The sequence below is a fragment of the Microtus oregoni genome, unplaced genomic scaffold, assembly GCF_018167655.1.
Source record: "Microtus oregoni isolate MIOR12 unplaced genomic scaffold, Mior012 000000F_ref0000247, whole genome shotgun sequence".
Taxonomy (NCBI): Eukaryota; Metazoa; Chordata; class Mammalia; order Rodentia; family Cricetidae; genus Microtus; species Microtus oregoni.
Window position 1 is genome coordinate 60,019,365 of NW_024543059.1, and position 18,115 is coordinate 60,037,479.

General features: G+C 40.6%; 1 protein-coding gene across 2 annotated transcripts; it reads left to right on the plus strand.

The window, feature by feature from the left end:
* Positions 1-142: 142 nt before the first annotated feature.
* Positions 143-17,901, plus strand: Rpf1 (ribosome production factor 1 homolog). Of its 2 annotated transcripts, none has more exons than XM_041651032.1 (9): positions 143-382; positions 1,592-1,648; positions 3,578-3,658; positions 8,447-8,542; positions 9,033-9,186; positions 16,201-16,283; positions 16,770-16,951; positions 17,078-17,204; positions 17,672-17,901. In XM_041651032.1, the coding sequence occupies exons 1-9, from the start codon at positions 155-157 to the stop codon at positions 17,711-17,713; spliced, it is 1,050 nt and encodes a 349-aa protein (XP_041506966.1). In that variant the 5' UTR covers positions 143-154; the 3' UTR covers positions 17,714-17,901. The 2 variants fall into 2 exon arrangements, with proteins under 2 accessions (XP_041506966.1, XP_041506967.1); XM_041651033.1 differs by lacking the exon at positions 143-382 and adding an exon at positions 805-1,012.
* Positions 17,902-18,115: the final 214 nt, after the last annotated feature.

Sequence of the window (18,115 nt, forward strand, 5' to 3'; positions counted from 1 at the left end):
AATCTAGGCACTCCTCTGTGTGTTCGTACAGTTGGGAACAAAACCTGATTTTAAAGCACCAGATTTGATCAAGAACTTCCCTCCCCCGGAAGTAAACACGTTTGACCAGGATCACGGACAGGAGCACTTCCGTTTCCGTACAGAGGCTAACAACATGGCGAAAGCCGGCGAAAAGAGTGTGGCTGGCGGGAAGCGAGGCTTGAAGAGGAAAGCCGCCGCCGAAGAGCCTCAGGAGGCTGCGGTGGCGGACGATGGGGCGGCGGAGAGCGGGGCGCAGCCCCGGAAAGCGGCGGCCTTTCCCCCGGGCTTCAGTATCTCGGAGATTAAGAACAAACAGCGGCGACACTTGATGTTCACGCGGTGGAAACAGCAGCAGCGCAAGGTACGCGCGCGGCGGAGGCGCGGGTCACATGGGCGCGCGCTCGTACGTGGGAGGGGGGCGGCTCACGGGCACGCGCTCGCACGGGGTTGGGGGAGATCGCACGGGGTTTGGGGAGATCGCACGGGCTCCGCACCCCGCCTTTGCCTGGCCAGCCACATCGTTGGTTAATTTCTCCGTCTAAACTCCAGATCCCAAACTCGGCTGCTTTCAGGAACTCTTACGGAAGTGATAGTCTGTGAAGTGTCTGCATTTGCTGTCTAGCGCCCTGTGCTCGCTCTGTGCTGGGAGGAAACATAAGCTAAAACAGACTTGTGAGGCTTGCCCAAGATCATAAGGCTTATTTGTGTCTAAATTGCAGTTTGAAAAACAAAATTCCTGACTGCTGCATATATAAAACATGATGTTTTAATTTGTACTTGTTTGTCTTGCGGCATTTCCTTACTGAATCCTTTTGTAAGTGTTAGGCTGGAGTTAATACAGTGGACTTGTCTCCTAGTTTGGTTTTCAAGTATGAGGGAGGACTGTCCTAGAAGACGTGTTTGAGCTGTGCGGTTGCGTAGGCACTACAAAATTATATGTATGCTTGTCTGTAGTGTGTCAAGCATTTTCTCTAGAAGTCAAGAGACACTGGTGTGTAACAAATAAGTTCCTATTGATCTTAAACGCTTGTATTGGTTATAAAATAGGAGAATAGTTAGTGGTGATTTTATTGGAAACACCCTGAAAACTCATCTCTTTATTTCTAGTGCTTTCCAGAAGTAATCGTTATAACCATGATCTTTAGAATGTAAGCACTAGGGGGGGAAATACTTGTTATATGTTTAATTTAATTGGAAGCTTTATAGGAAAATTTAAGCTACTGAAAGTTTAAATGTTCAGACTTAATATCGATTTGACAAAGCAAGCTCTCTGTTAAGTCCTATTGATTAGACTGCCTGCTTGTGGTTCGGTGATTTAGCTATTAAAGGACGATCTGTCTGGTGGGGGATGGTAGTGTATACCTGTGATCAACACTAAGGAAGTGGAGGCAAGGGGGCTGTCGTTGGAAGCAGGCCTGGACTACCCAAGCAGACTTTTTAAATGTTTTGTGTGCTTACTTTAAAAGATAACAGTAATTCTCAGACTGTTCCTAGAACTAATTTGTGGTTTCAGTATGAGTTTGCGAGTTAACTGCTGGTTTCTCAATATTGTTTGTTTTTATTCCATTAGGAAAAGTTGGCAGCTAAGAAGAAACTTAAAAAAGAGAGAGAGGCTCTTGGTGATAAGGTAAGTAAGGTTCTTAGCCATGTAATTTGTCTTATATATGAAGTAGTGTTTCCTAATACTACGTTGCTTTCTTTCTCCTAGAACATTTCCAAGTTGAAAATTAACATAGCAAATCCCTTTCTGCTCTTTACCCACCTTAGCAAACTGGTAAAAGCCCATGGCTTGTCCTCAAAGTCAGCCGCTCGTGAAACTGTTTAAATTCCCCGTGAACTTTACCTTACTTAGTGTGTTGTGCACAGACAGTAGACACAGTGATCTGTTGTTGGTCAGGAGGCAGAGAAAGCTCTCCCTGGCTTTGGGACCCGGGGACTCCCCACTTCAGGTGCGAGGGTTTAGCTCTTGTGACTTGAAGCTGAAAGAACTGCTCAATACTCTCGCATGGTCGCACAACTAAATTTTTCATTTTTAAAACTTTTACACATATGCTTAGTTTATTAATTTATACTTACAAAGGTTTTTTTTTTGTTGTTTTTCGAGACAGGGTTTCTCTGTAACTTTGGAGCCTGTCATGGAATAGCTCTTGTAGACCAGGCTGGCCTTGAGCTCGCAGAGATCCACCTGCCTCTGCCTCCTGAGGGCTGGGATTAAAGGCGCGCGCCACCACCGCCTGGCTATACTTTTAAAATTTTAACGCAGGAGAATAAGGATTCCCGAGGAAGACAAAAATGTTCAAACAGCCGGGCGGTGGTGGCGCACGCCTTTAATCTCAGCACTCGGGAGGCAGAGGCAGGCGGATCTCTGTGAGTTCGAGACCAGCCTGGTCTACAAGAGCTAGTTCCAGGACAGGCTCCAAAACCACAGAGAAACCCTGTCTCGAAAAACAAAAAAAACAAAAACAAAAATGTTCAGACTACACAAACTAAACCTCCTACTTGCACTGTCCAAATAGCATCAGCTCAGATCTTATGGAATCATCAACGTTAGGCTATTTTGACCTTCAGCGTTCTAAAATATCATGTAATATTAGTATCTCCGAAAGTCCCATAATCTGCTAATTGCAGCCAATCGGTGTGCTAATCAATCTTTAACATTATCACTGGCCCTGGGCTGGGGGTGTAGTTTAATAGGCTTTCAATTGGAGTACACAACACCCTTCCTAAAAACACAACAAAATCAGTTGTTGTGTTTGAAAGATGACTTCTTTGAATTATCTTTGAAGATTACATAAGGGCCAGCAAGATAACTCAGTAAGGTAAAGGCTCTTGCTGCCTAGCATGGCAAATTGAGGTGGAAGAAGAGAACCGCCCCCACAAACTGCACATCTTAAACACATATATACCCAGTGTCCTAAATGATTTGTCAGCTTATATTTCCTTGATATCCCTGCATGGTGTCCATGTACTTTGAAGTACTTTTAGTATTATCTCATGATTGTGTTTTCCTTGGCGGTTTGTTGATACCATTTCTTGAGCTAAGCGGCATGATAATACTGCAGTATCAGGTCATGTGATGTGCGGGGTGTTAGCCATTACCCTACTGCTGGACATTTGCTGTATTGATGTCTATTTCCATTACGAACGGCCACCCCTACAGACCTTTTATTCTTGTCATAAATCCCCCAGTCACATTTCCCAGTAGATCTCAGGAAAATAGAAACAGCCCCTGGATTTGTGCCTTTGTGATTTTTTTTTTCCATTCTGTTAATTTCCTATTTACTGTTAGATATTTTTCTTAGAGAGGGATTGTGATTTCTGCTACTTCTGCCTATTTTGAGTTGCTCAATTCTGTATCTACCATGCGTATGACTCTTCGGATTGTAAAAAGGTAGCATTATTGCTCCATTTTCTTTCAAGGATTTATGGAACTGTAGTTGTGGTTTGAAATGAGGAACAGATTGTTTGGAGGTTACTTGAAGACTTTGTTTCCCAACGGTAATGTGAAGTAGTTCATAAAATGCTTCTAAACCTTGGCACTTCCCATCTTCCTTAGGCTCCACCGAAGGCTATTCCCAAGACCATTGACAACCAACGAGTCTACGATGAAACCACAGTAGACCCCAATGATGAAGAGGTAATGTCGGACATCTGAATGCTCATCCTTGGTGTGTGGTGGCTGTAAGAGCAGGCTACCCCCTTCTTCCCTGCCTCCTTGTCCCTTACCCCTCTCATAGAAATTTGGCTCTCCCAGAACATTTGGGATGGCAGCACATCATGCCAGCACGGGGCCCTCGTTCATCACTTCACTGAAATCTTTCTTAAATACTGAAAATATATTTTAGTAAGTTTTGTGATCTTTTCCGTACTGGTTTTGCTTGTAAGACTTGTTAGAGCTGCTCCTGTCTTATGTTTTCTTAGGACACATGCATCTCTAACTCTTGCTCTGTTTGCTGGTTTGTGAAAAGCCAGTTCCTCTCACCATAGCATACCTAAACTGGCTACTAATAATTTATCTAATAATTATTACAATTATTCATTGTACATTTTTGATAGTTATTTCTCCAATGATAGATTTATCTCTTTATTTATCCTACCTTTGTGCTGACTGGAACTTCTGATACATTGTTGAGTAAACAGAAGGCAGTGATGGTGTCCTTGTCTTGCTCCTGATTTGAAAGAATACTGCCATTCAGCCTCTTTGGTGTTTACGTCATCGGTGTAGGTTTTTCATATGCTTTAAAGAAATCCCATTTGTGCTTTGTTTTGTCATGAATGAGTATAGAGTTCTTCCTCTGAAAATATTGAGATACTCTGTATTTCTTCCCCATGTTACCTTTATGCATCCATGGGTTTTCTGATGTTAAAAATTAGTATCTTGCATTCTTGGGATAGCCCATCCTGGTATCATGCTGTCTTTTTATTTTACAGTTTTGGGTTGTTGTTACTTGCTTAGAATTGATATCTTTATTTGAGCTTATGCATTAAACTACGGCAATGTCTCATTAACTCTCCTAGTACTCACTTTTTTAAAAATAAAACTTCACTGTAAATATTGTGTAGATTAAAAATCATCACCCAGCGAGAAGAGCCAGACCCATAGTCTATATTCTAAGAAAACCCATAGTTTGGTGTAACATTCTCTTTTCATTAGGTTTTGTCAGACAGCTTCTTTGTGTTCTTTTCAGTAAAGTAGTTTAATTTCTTTAATCTTCTCTACTGGATTTTGTGTTTCATTTCTGTCTCCCTTGTTTCCTCCTCCTTTCACTGAGCTTCATCTATTTTTATTTTATCAGTTTGCTCTTTGTTTACTATGAACAACAGAACTCCCTTTGAGTATCATTTGTGTAAATCCTACAAGTTTTAAAATGTGCTACTTCCACTATTACTTACATCAGAGTTTCTCTTTTAGTGGAATAATTGTTGATTGCTCACAATTTGTTAGGGGTTTTTTTTTGGTTAAATTTAATTGGCATGTTTATTTATGAGTTTATAATTTAGTGCATATATACCATTCCTGATGATTAAATTATAATACATTTATGTCTCATTATCATTTCTGTGTTGTGAGAACCTTCATACGTCTCCAGTTTTTGTTTGTTTTGTTTTTAAGACAGGGCTTCTCTGTGTAGCCCTGGCTGTCCAGAAACTCACTCTGTAGACCTGGTTGGCCTTGAACTCACAGACAGCTGCCTGCCTCTCCTGAGTGCTGGGAATATATGATAAATGGCTTTAGACTCTAATGATCTTACTCTGCTCTATTTATATTTTACAGAATTAATTTCTCCTTTCTTTGGGATTCATCCTCTCTGTGTCTGGCAGGTATCATTTGCCACCAGGTCTTCTTTCATCAGTTTTCCCAGTCTTCGGTTCATGTGTTGTCTCAGGCTGTATGTGGTGCCTCTGCCACCCTTGAGCTTCCTAAGGAGGATGGATGGCTAGTTTTAGACTTCTAATACAGTGTTTGAAGCTCTGGTTTCCCATGGTTGCTTTAACATGGTCCATACATTTTGACAGCTTGTTGCTTTTGTTCTTTATTTAAGAGGTTTGTTTTCTTTTGTGTGGCGCTGGGGATGGAACCCAGAGGCACTGGGGATGGAACCCAGGCCCTTGTGCATGCTAGGCAGCCACACTCTCCAGCCCAAGATATTTTCTGATTTCCCTTTTAATTGACTTCAGCTCATTGATTATTGTGTATGTTAATTTATAGGAATTTGAAATCTTGTAGTTTTCCTTCTCGTGGGTGATTTCTGTTAATTCTATCTTGCTTGCTTAACAGACTTCCTTTCAGTTAGAGGCTTTAAGCCCTAGCCTGTGGTCTGTTCTGAGGATTGTTGTGTTGCCCTTGGAAAACATGGGTTTCCTATTGTTTTAGGAGGGATTATTGTGTTGGTTGATAGGCTGCTCCTATCTTACACTCTGTGTGTGAATTTACTTGTCCCTGGGGAAGATATGGATACTCTCCCTCTCAGCTGCTTCTCCATGACGAGTTTTACTCCCAGTTTCAGTTCTTTTGTTAGGGACATGCGTTTACAGTTATGTTGCTCTGTGTAATTACTTGTGTGCATTGTAATTACGTTCTTATGGGGCAGCGCTTCTTAGTGTCTGTTTTGTGCTGTGGAGCCCGGTAAACTCCTGGGGACACTCTCCACAGTATGCTTTTCCATGTTTTGCTTTGAAGTTATTCATGGACTTGAATTTAATATGTATCACTTTTCAAGAGCATATGGTTGGATATTGCTTCTTTGGTCAGCCTGAAATTAGTACTTAATGTCAGTTATAAACATAGCTAGACTTCTACATCATCTGCCCTCCCCCCCCCCCCGCCCCCACCTATATTGTCTCAGTTCTTCCTTGGTTATTTTTTTTGATGTTGATTTTTGAGTGTGCTGTTTTAATTGTTTTGGTAGTTGCCCTTAGACTTGAAACATACATGAGCTCTAAGAGCTTAATTCTTGGTACCGGAGGGAAACAAACAAAAGGCACCATGCATCTTTAATCATCCAGGTCTGGAGTGAAGCTGCATAATTCAGCTAAGCCATGGAGAGGTGCTGTTGGCCATGTACATCATGTTGTCTGTGTACCAGCTAGAGTCAGAGCTTTTCAAAGGAATGAGAGTATCTTCATGTAGTTCAGCCTTCTATGCACACACAGCCTTACCATGTTAGCACCTGTTTCCTAGTCCTCTAGGTCTGCCTTCCCATCTAGTATAGCTCCTTTCAGTTGAAGGGTTTCCCCTTTGTCCTCGTGGCGGATTTACTAGCTGCTGATTACCCCCGTTGTTTACTGAAGAGACATTTTGCACTTTGAACATTCTCTGCAGCACCGTGCTGATCATCATGTCTCATCACTCCAAGTGTCCTGTGATTTTAACAGCTTGGCTCTAAATGCTCATTATTGTTGCTGTTTATAGCCCGCTCGGGATTTGCTGAGCTTCTTGAATAAGTGTTAGTATTTTCATCAAGTTTGTCTTTTTAGCCATGATTTCTTCAAATACTTTTTCTACCGTTCTCTTCTGCCCGTCACAAGGCTCCCTTTACACAGACTGTTGAAGTGTTTGGACATGTGCTGTAATATCCCCAGTTTTACATTTCCAGGACTGTTTTCTCCTTTCTCCATACTGGGCCAGGTCGGTATCTGTTTGTGGCTTTTCAGTCCACTGATTCTTCTGTGTCCGTGTTTTCTTTAAATCATAGAACACATTACTCAGACCTGCTTTGCCATCTGGCAAATTTCACATGTCAGCCCACTCAGTTATCTGCTAATCATCTCCCCTAATTTATCACACTTCCTTTTCTACCGAGTTTTGGCTGAAAGTTATTTTTACATAACATAGTATTGTAGTTTTGACTGAATGTTACTTAATTAGTTTATTTTGGCTTTTAGTTAATTAATTAGTTAGTTGACAGGATCTTCCTATGTAGTCCAGGCTACCCTGGAACTCCCTGTGTAGCCTGACTCCAGGCTCGCAGCAGTCCTGCTCAGCCTGGGTTTACAGGAATGAGCTACTGTGTTCAGCTCAGCCTGCCTGGGATTACAGGAATGAGCTACTGTGTTCAGCCTGCCTGGGATTACAGGAATGAGCTACTGTGTTCGGCTCTGGTTTATCCTTTAAGGACTGTTCAGTTGTTTCTGTAACTTGCCAGGACTTTAAAGTGTGAAATCATTCTCTTCTTGGCAATGGTATGATGTCTGCTCAATTCTTGTTGTTTTGTCTGTAACCTGCCTTGCTACTGACTACCCCTGTTTTTATTACATACCTTATGTCAGTCGGAGACTAGGCAGTTCCAGTTGAACCCCTGGAGCCCCTCAGACCTGCACCTCTCTCTGTCTGGGCTGTGCATGTGTGGAGGAATGCCTTCCACGCTCCACCCGTCCTCGTCTCCCTGCCTTCAGCATTCAGTGCTTCTAGGGCTCCCTCAGTGTGTGTGAGATCAGACCCACCTTGGGTTTGTGGTGACAGCATCTTAAGTACACTTACAACTCCTACTTCAGAGCATCACCTTTAAGTTTCTAGCTCTCCGTACTTACCTTCAGTTAGGTCCGCAACCCTGCTTTGTCAAAGCTTCGTGTTTTCACATTTCCCCCATGATTCTTGTCTTCTGCTCCATCTGCTACTCCCATCCTGGAAGCTGGTATTGCTATTTTCATCCACCAGCATGAACAGGACTAGCATTAGTCAGGCCTGGTATTCTTGCCCATGTCTGTAGCCACTGTGCAATACACACATCTTAGCTTGTGCCCTGAAAGCATTTTGATAGCTACCCAGTTGATACTCGAATTGTGCGGATGTGAGTCAGCCACTTCATGTCACTATTGATGTCACCTCCTCCTGCACCTGTCAGCTAACAGTCGGTGGAACAACATTTTAAAATCCAGGCTCAGTGAACTGTCTGATACAAAATAATCTGTCCTCTGTTTTCAGGTGGCTTATGATGAAGCTACAGATGAATTTGCTTCCTACTTCAACAGGCAGACATCTCCTAAGATTCTCATCACGACATCGGATAGACCTCATGGGGTAAACACATTGATTAGTGTAGTCCATGAGTTCTTATGTTGTATGTAAAATGCTCTATTCTGAAAAGTGAAATGGTTAATTGCCTTTGATAATGACAGTGAATAAGTAAAGGGAGACAGCTGATGATATGATGTTCTTCAGGGTAGTTTTATAACCTTGACAACTCTTACAATCGTGGCTGAATAACTCCTTGTTATGAAGTGCTATCATTATGGGATGTTTAGCAACATCCCCAGCCTCTGTCCATTACAAGCCAGCAGTATCTCTACCCCCTGCGCCAGTCCTAGCCACAAAATGTCTGCAGACATTGCCATGTCTCTGTCTCCATGTTGTTGGAAATCTGGCTTTGGGGTAAATGGCCTTTGACACAGGAGACATTGCTCCGCCTTCATCCTTCCTCTGTCTGTTCACTTCTGGTAATGCTATCTTTGAATCATCATCAATCCTGTCCTTTTTCCTTCTTACTGTGAATAATGTCTCTGTCTCGCAGAGAACAGTACGGCTCTGTGAGCAGCTCTCGACAGTAATACCAGATTCACACGTGTATTACAGAAGAGGACTGGCTCTGAAAAAAATCATCCCACAGTGCATTGCAAGAGATTTCACAGACCTGATCGTTATTAATGAAGATCGTAAAACACCGAGTATCCTTTGGGTTTGTTTGTAAGGGAATTTGTCTGACCCTTTTCTCGCCTCTTTTTAAACATATTTGAAGGACTAGGGAAAGGATTCCTATCACTTTTAGGATGGACATTTTTTCCATAGCATTGCATCTATCCAAGGTGCTGTAAGATGGTTTGTTTTTGTTTTTGTTTTTCGAGACAGGGTTTCTCTGTAGCTTTGGTGCCCGTCCCGGAACTAGCTCTTGTAGACCAGGCTGGCCTCGAACTCCCAGAGATCCGCCTGCCTCTGCCTCCCGAGTGCTGGGATTAAAGGCTTGCGCCACCACCACCAGGCTTGTAAGATGGTTTTTAACTCATGAAAACATTTATCAGGCAAGTGTCACAGTTAAAACACCACTATAGTGTAAAAGGAGACTGCACGTTGGTTTTCCAGCTGCCCAGACCCTAATAATCACAAAGAATCTATATTAATTATAACACTGCTTGGCCAATGGCTTAGGTATACTTTTGCCTAGCTCTTGTATCTTAAGTTAACCTATTTTTATCAATCTGTGTATCACCACAAGGCTGTTGCATACCAGAAAGGTTTCGGCAGCTACATGGCATCCCTATGACTCTGCTTACTCTCTCTATATATCTCTGTTCAGACTTCCCACCTGGTTTTACTCTGCTAAGCCATAGGCCAAAATAACTTCTTTATTAACCAATGGTAGTAAAACATATTCACACATACAGAAGGGATGTGGAATATTCCACATCATCCACCCTTTTTCTGTCTAAATAAAAAGGGAGGTTTTAACAAAATAGGTATTAAGCAAGAATTACAGTTACAATATTTTTTTGAGTCTAAAGTTTTATATCTAATTTATATATAACTATTTGTCTTTGACTCTTAAAGACCCCAGAAGGATATAATATTATTTAAGTAAACAAGAAATACATTATAAGAAACTTTTAAAACTCTAGATTTGACAGAGACATCTTGCTGTCAGTCACCCAAAGAACCCAAAGTTCTTCTGTAACACTGGGGCATCCATCTTCAGCCTATAGGCCTGTAATAACTGACAGACTCTTTAGTGAAACAGGAAATTTTAAAATCTGCTTTGTCTTATACTGGCAAAGTTTGTCAGTTGTGTGTGTGTGTGTGTGTGTGTGTGTGTGTGTGTATGCTCTGTAGAATTTCTAGCAGTTTTTTCTATAAAGCAGGAACCTGAAGGACCATCCTGTCCTTTGGGAAGTTTAGCAGTCACTTTTCTGTGGGTCCTGCATGTCCTGTTTATACAGCACGCCATCAAACAGTCCAGGCAAGAGCAGTTTCTTGCACAAATGCCATTGAAGGCAAATTTGATAACAAGTTTTTTTAATGTTCATCAACCTTTTTGAAGTATTGGTGCTGCCAAAAAGTAGACATGTCTCACTGTCAAGAAAAGTCTGTTTTTAAAACATTTTAAATGCCGTATTTTGTAGGTCGTTGAAATTTTGGATTATCTATATAACTGAAATATATCTCTGTATATCTAAAAAACTTAACTAACATGACAAGTTTGACTACTAATTTGTATTTTTTAATTATGCATTGCATTTTTAAATGAGAACAAAGAGCAGAAATACATATACAGAGTATAACAAATCAGCCTTAAATTTGTCTCAATAGACCAAGATCTATACCAATGCAAAGTGTTTATATCATATCTCCCTTTAAATGAAAACAAACATTTATAAATAATAATTTTGGGAATTTGAGAGTAGTTTTTAACTGCTTCCTGCTGTTTGTTGGGTGAAGTATTCTTAGGGATCATGGAGACCTTTCGGTGGGCGTAGGAAGGATGTTTCATTAAACCACATTAGCTTGGAAGGAATCCACAGGTTCTCATCTTATGTGGAAATAAAAACAGAACCTCTTTTCCAAAGTAACATATCCTTAGACTCCAATTTTGAAGTTAAGATATCTTTTTGTTGCTTTAACTTAGCAGTCCCCAGAACTAAATGTTTCTCTGCAGTCAGAAAATTTAAAGAAAACACAATGATATACATAATTCAAACTCTCTATGTATATTTTATCTTTATGTGCCTTATTTATTTTATTCCTCTAATCTGTGACTGTACTCTTATATTACTTTTACTGTCTCTTTAAAGACTTTGCTTTATTTTTTTTAACTATTTTTTTAATATCTGTTCATACTCTTTCTCCCAAGCTTTTTTAAACATACTGTGACCCGTTTAAAGGTTTGTTTCTGTCTGAATCTGTCTTTATTGCATATTTGTAATAATATTCTGACCAGGAGTGCCTTTATTTTTTTTTTTTAATGTTAAGTGTGCGTGGCTAGGATCAGCTCCACCTGCTGCTTGCTGACTCTGCTCTGTAAAGCATGGTGGAGGTTTGTTCACCACCTCCGCGACCGTGCTCACCACCCCAGCTCCAGGGAAGCTAAGTGCTCTTAGCCCGACCTCCTGAAAGATCCAGAGCCACTCACTCTGCCAGTGCCAACCAGGAAGCCACTCTTTAAAGGGCCCGCACCTCTGCTTGGGAAAAAAAATGCAACTACCAAGAAGCTATGCTTCCTCCTTTTTTTGTGAGTCTAGAAGCCCTCTTTTTTTTTTTTTAAGCTTTTTTAATCTTATGTGGATCCATGCCCCACATTGTTCACCATTTTGTAAAAGGAGATTGCGTGTTGGTTTTCTGTCTGCCCAGGTCCAAATAATCAAACAGAAACTATATTAATTATAGCACTGTTTGGCCAACGGTATAGGTGTATTTTTAGGTGGCTCTTATATCTTAAATTAACCCATTTTGATTAACCTGTGTATCGCCATGAGACTATGGCCTACCAGAAAGGTTTCAGCTGCTTCTGTCTCCTTCAGTAGCTACACGTTGTCTCTTTGACTCCGCCTACTCTCTATAGATCCTTGTTCGGATTTCCTGCCTGGCTTTACTCTCCTAAGCCATTTATTAACCATTGGTAATAAAACATATTCACAGTATACAGAGAGGAATCCCACACACATGATATAAACAGCAGTCAGCCTGCCATAGTGAATTCCAGCAAAAAGTCCTGTTAACTAACAGCACTGTTCCAGCAACATGAGGGGAGGGGGACTTAATGGGGGACACTTGAGCCAGGTCTGATGAATGAGGCGGAGCAGACAGTGGGAAAGGAGGCGGCATGAGAGCACTGGCCCGGCTGACACCATGTGTTTGGTATAACTTCATCCTAGGTTGTAGGAAGCGTGTTGTTGGGAGGTAGGGTGGAGCATGCCATGTGCTTGGCGGTGGTGTGGGTGTCAGCAACAGTGAAGCGTTCCCTGTGTCTCACATCTGTAGTACTGTCTTCTGACCCCAAAGGATGTAAAATATATCTAGATTTCTTTTTGTACTTGCTATTATTTCTTGAATAGTACCTATAATTTCAGTATTTAGATGACCAATTGGGTGAGTCAGATTAGTAAAGAATTTATAAAAATAGCAATAGGACTTTCCGTTCTGCCACAAAACAGCACATTCTTTTTTTATACCAGTGAACACTCACTGTTCTAATACAATGTATTTTTTAAATTCATTTTTCACAGCTTTCATTGTTTTTATATAACTTAAGTGTATTATTTTGTTTGCTTGTATTAGTTTTCCAGAAACCAAAATAGACAAAAAAACTAGTTCTTTAATGTGGCATTTGTTGACTAGATTATTGTTTGGTTTGACTAGATAATTGTAATTTTTATGCCTAGCTATTAGAGAAAAGAACAATTTTTAAAGTGATTGCTGCCTTTAAATAAAATGGCAAGGTCTGTTTTGGTTGTAGCAGTTAAGTTGTAATCATTTAAAGCTGCTAAAACAAGCATTCACCAATTTAATGTTTTCTCTTTGCTTTAATATTTCATATAGGTACACAAATGACAGCATATCTAGCTTTTGGAAAGCCTGCATTGTTTTGACAAAATAAGTCTTTTTATCTGAAACATCCTTTTTTTTTTTTTTTTTGCCATTTAACCACCTTATGGGACGTGATTTCAGCCCCTTTTCTTCATTAATGAAACAGGCCACAGTGACTGTTTCCCATTATTTATGTTAGTTTAACAATACAACTTACGGGTGTACCCAACAAACAAAACCACTTTATTTGGGAGCTTATGAAACAGGAATCTTTGCTTTTGACACAAGCTACAATTTAATAGGATTGTTCTAGACAAAACTTTACAAAGGTTGAAGAAAATTGTTTTATATCTACTGGTTTCCTTAATTTTCATGGTTTCGTGAATGTCCAAGCAGCAAGAAAGTACTTGGCTATACTTGATGAAGTTGAACCTGGAGTGAATCTTTAAATAGAAGAACTCAATATTTGCCATTAGCCTGTTTAAAAGTAAACAGAAACCAGTTCTAATACACTGGGGTTAACAGAAGTTGGGGGAAAGGCATTTCCTGACTCCTAACTGCCATTTTAAGTGAGGAGCACTATGGTAAGTTAATTCTAACAGTAAGGATTTGCAGCAGTCCTTAATGGAGAAGCGAAATACTGCGTGTGTTTGAAATAACTGGGGCAAAAATGGCTTCTTTACATGTCGTAGATAAGATTGTATGAGGAACCACTTGGGAAAACTGGATACAAGAGATGAGGTTTGTACCTGCATTTCTGTCAGGCTAATGCCTTCGTTCTGAACCTGAGTCAGTGATGACAGATGGCAGGAAGCTCGTACTACTGTTGACTGTGATGACAGCTTCCAGTTGTCACTAGAGAGTCTGGGGAGGTGAAATGACCCAGCTAAATCCCATGTGGCTTATTACTTAAGAGAACCTAGGGCCAAATCCAAACGTGATTATCAGCGATGTCAGAAAATGTAGTCGAAGTAGAGAGCACCAACTGTTTCTTACTTTAATGACCTGGGTGGAAATATCAAGTCAGGAGGAAGTGAAGGTAGAGGGGGAAACGTTAAGTGAGCAGCGGGGCAGCTGCGCGGAGGCTGAGGAGAACTAATGGTGGCAGTGGGGACAGAATTGTTCTGTAAATCTCATTGTGTGCACATAGATGTGCAGTGGTTTTGGTTAGGGCATAGTCTTAGTTTTCTACTGCTGTGACAAACCACCATGACCAAAGCAACTTCTAAACAAAAGCATTTAATTAGGGGACAGCTCACGGCTTCCAAGAGTGGGTCCACGCCCATCGTGGCAGGGAGTATGGCAGCAGGCAGGCAGGCATGGTGCTGGAGAAGGAGCTGAGAACTTACATCCTGTCTAAAAGTTGGAGAGGGAGAAAGAAGACAGAGACAGAGCAGACAGAGCCTGGAGAGGGTTTTTGAAGTCTCAAAGCTACCCCAGTGACAAACCTCCAAGGCCACACCTCTAACCCCTTGCTAAAGTCCTCGAACAATTCACATATATGAGCCAGTGGGGACTGTTCTCATTCAGACCCCACATTCTAAGGTTGCTTGAAGGCAATAGAAAAGTAAGATGACATATCTAAGGATGAAGCTTTTTCCCTCCAAGATTTATTATGTATGCATGTATACCTGCAGGCCAGAAGAGGGCACCAGATCTCATTACAGATGGTGGTACCCTGTGTGTGCTGGGAACTGAACTCAGGTCCTCTGGAAGAATAGTCAGTGCTTTAACTGCTTAGCCATCTCTCCAGCCTGGTTAATGCTTTAAAAAAAAAAAAAAAGGGTGTAATATAGCTTCTCCTGGCTGCCTTTAGTACAGCCATTCTCAACCTGTGTTTCATGACCCCTTTGGTAGGGGGTAAATGAACCTTTCACAGGGGTCGCCTAAGACCATCAGAAAACTCAGATATTTACATTATGATTCATAAAAATAGCAAAATTACAGTTATGAGGTAACAATGAAATAATTTTCTGGTTGGGGTCACCACAACACAAAGAATCGTATTAAAGGTCGCATCATTAGGAAAGCTGAGAACCATTGCTTTACTCAGTAAAGACAGCAGCCGAAGGGTTCAAATTCCAGGCTGCAGTAAACTATCTCCATCCCTATAAGTACTTTTTAATTTTGAAATTGGGTTAAAGTTGTCCAGGCACAGGCCTTGAAACTTTATCCCTCTTGCTTAAGTCTCTAGGCAGCTGGCCTGCTGGCCTGGGCCATCAATCCTAGTTTTTCACTTTTTGATGCCCCCGTCACCCTTAAACTAAAAGCTGTTATTAACTGAACACTCTTATCAACCACTGCTTTTAGTTTTGTCTGCTTGTTCCTAACTTATTCATTGTTAGAGTACCTTTGTGCTGCAAAACCTTGAATGCTAGTCCCTTACTGCAGCTGGGACTCTGGTGCTTTTGGCTGCTGTACTTGCTGATAGGTAGGTCTCATATTTAATCTGTAGTTTACAGTATCTAACACTCTGTTCATGCTAGACTATAACTGGATTATAAAGGTTGATTTTAATTTCTCATTAACCCAAATAGTTTTTTTTAAAAAAAAAAAAACACATCAGTTTTGCCAGGCGGTGGTGATGCATGCCTTTAATCCCAGCACTTGGGAGGCAGAGATAGGCAGCCCTCTGTGAGTTTGAGGCCTGCGTGGTCTACAGAGTGAGTTTCAGGACAGGCTCTACAGCTACAGAGAAACCCTGTCTCAGAAAACCAAAAAAAATAAAATAAAAAAAAAAATAGCAGTTTTGATTTTGATTGAATTTGCAATCCTGAGATGATATTCTTACCATGTCCTCATCTTACAAACAGGACATACAGTGGAGGTGATCTTACATACCAGTAGCATTGAATCCCAACTTTTTCCTTCTTGAGTAGTAGTCATTGGAGATTTTTGTTGTTGTATTCTTTGACTTTGAAAGCCCTTGGTACCCTATTGAGAATGATGGTATTTAATTGTAAAAATAGAAAAGTAAGACTCTTCTAGATTAGTATTTTTTTTATAAGATTTAATGTGGTTTGACTTTGGTTTGGTAGGAAAAATTCAGTTAACCCAGAACAAATACATCTACTAATTTCTAGGCACCCTCAAACATACGGAAGACAACTTACTTATGCAATCTAGGGCTCATATAGTCTGGTGTGTTTCTTAACCTTTATAAACAGATGGCCTTATTTTGAGTCACTTGCCAAATGGTCCAACTGCTCATTTTAAAATGAGTAGTGTTCGTCTTCGTAAAGAAATTAAGGTGAGTTTTATGTATTCCTTGATCAATATTGGTCTCAGGTTATCAGTAGATTCTTAAAGATTTAATTGATGTTAATTGTTTGACCTTCGGATGACAGCAGGTTGTTGAGAGGCCATAAACAGTTCTGACAGTAGCAGTGTCTTCTTACTATGAGTGTTGATTTTCTAAGGGTTAACATTAGACTGTGTTCAGTGCATATTAGCACATTAAATATATCTTTGTGGGTTTGATAAGCCATCTCTTACATTTCTGTCATTTTAAGAATATTCAAAGCCAGGATTGGTGGCTCCTGCAGTAATCCCAAGACATGGGATTACTCTGACCAAGGAAGAAGGGCTAGGGTTTTAGGGAAGGTTCAGTGCCAGACCAGTCTGAGCCGGAGTAAGACCCTCGGTCAAAACCAATAATTGTCTAAATTCTAGACCCAAAAATTATAACGTATAATTCTTCTCATTATCTTTACTGAACATTGTATTTTTTTTCCAGAGGCGAGGCAAAGACCCCACAAAGCATGTTCCCGAGATAATTCTGAATAACTTTACAACACGGTTAGGCCATTCTATTGGACGCATGTTTGCTTCTCTCTTTCCTCATAATCCTCAATTTATTGGAAGGCAGGTTGCCACCTTCCACAATCAGCGGGATTACATCTTCTTCAGGTTTCACAGGTAAGGGCAAACGCTAACTTAGACCTTTTTGTCTGTATGAACCTGTTCTGATGTAACAAGTCCTGTAAGCTTTGCCATAGAAAATGAATTTGAATGAACCCAACTTTTCAACTTTTGTCTCTGAAGATATATATTCAAGAGTGAAAAGAAAGTGGGAATTCAGGAACTTGGACCACGTTTCACCTTAAAATTACGCTCTCTTCAGAAAGGAACCTTTGATTCGAAATACGGAGAGTATGAGTGGGTCCATAAGGTATGTGGTAGTTGTTCTAAAACCCGTTTGCTTAAGTAGCCCAAAGAACAGTGGTCTTTAAACAGGACCAACATCAACCTAGGAAGGAGCAAATCTCAGGCCCAGACCTACTGCGCCAGATGGCTTCCTGGGGCGTAGGCCCAGCAGGCTCTGAAGGCTGGCACGGTGGCTCTGCTTCACTGTTTGAGAACTACCACATTTGGGCTCAAGAGCACTGGAAAGCGCCTTAAGAGTTGAAATGTCTGTAAAGCATTTCCTGCCTAGTTAGCAGAAGTACAGCCTTCCCATTTTTACTTTAAAACTACATGCGAGCATGGAACAGAAATTTTCAGCTCATTTAAATCCAACCTTACAACTGTCAGGGTCACAGATATACCTATATATAGTGTTTTTAGCAGTGTTACTCATAAAGATCTATGAAAGCCAGCTTATCTAAGTTGTTTTTCATCGTCTTCTCTAATTTTCAGCCACGGGAAATGGATACAAGTAGAAGAAAATTCCATTTATAACCTACTAAGGGAGTAGTAGTGGATTTTGCTGGACAGAACTGTCTTGAAAATCTTGGTAAATTATTTAACAAAACACCCTTTTCAAAATGGAATTTATTGACTTTATAAATCTTATATTTGAACAAATGACCAGGTGCCATGAATTTCCACTGTTGGAAAATAAATGTAATTTTTTTGAGGGTCTAAAAGTCCTAAAACTTGTCATTTCAGATTAGCTGTGAATAATTCTGTTGGAATGAAGAGTCAAACTTTATAATATGCACTCCTAAAGGACTTACAGGCTAGAAGTTTTGTTGGTAGACAGTGTGTAGCCCTGATTTAATACACCAGTCCTGGAGGCCAGTTTGCCAGGACTTGGCACCAAGACACAGGTCACTGGAGTTAATCTTTCAGTTCCTGTTT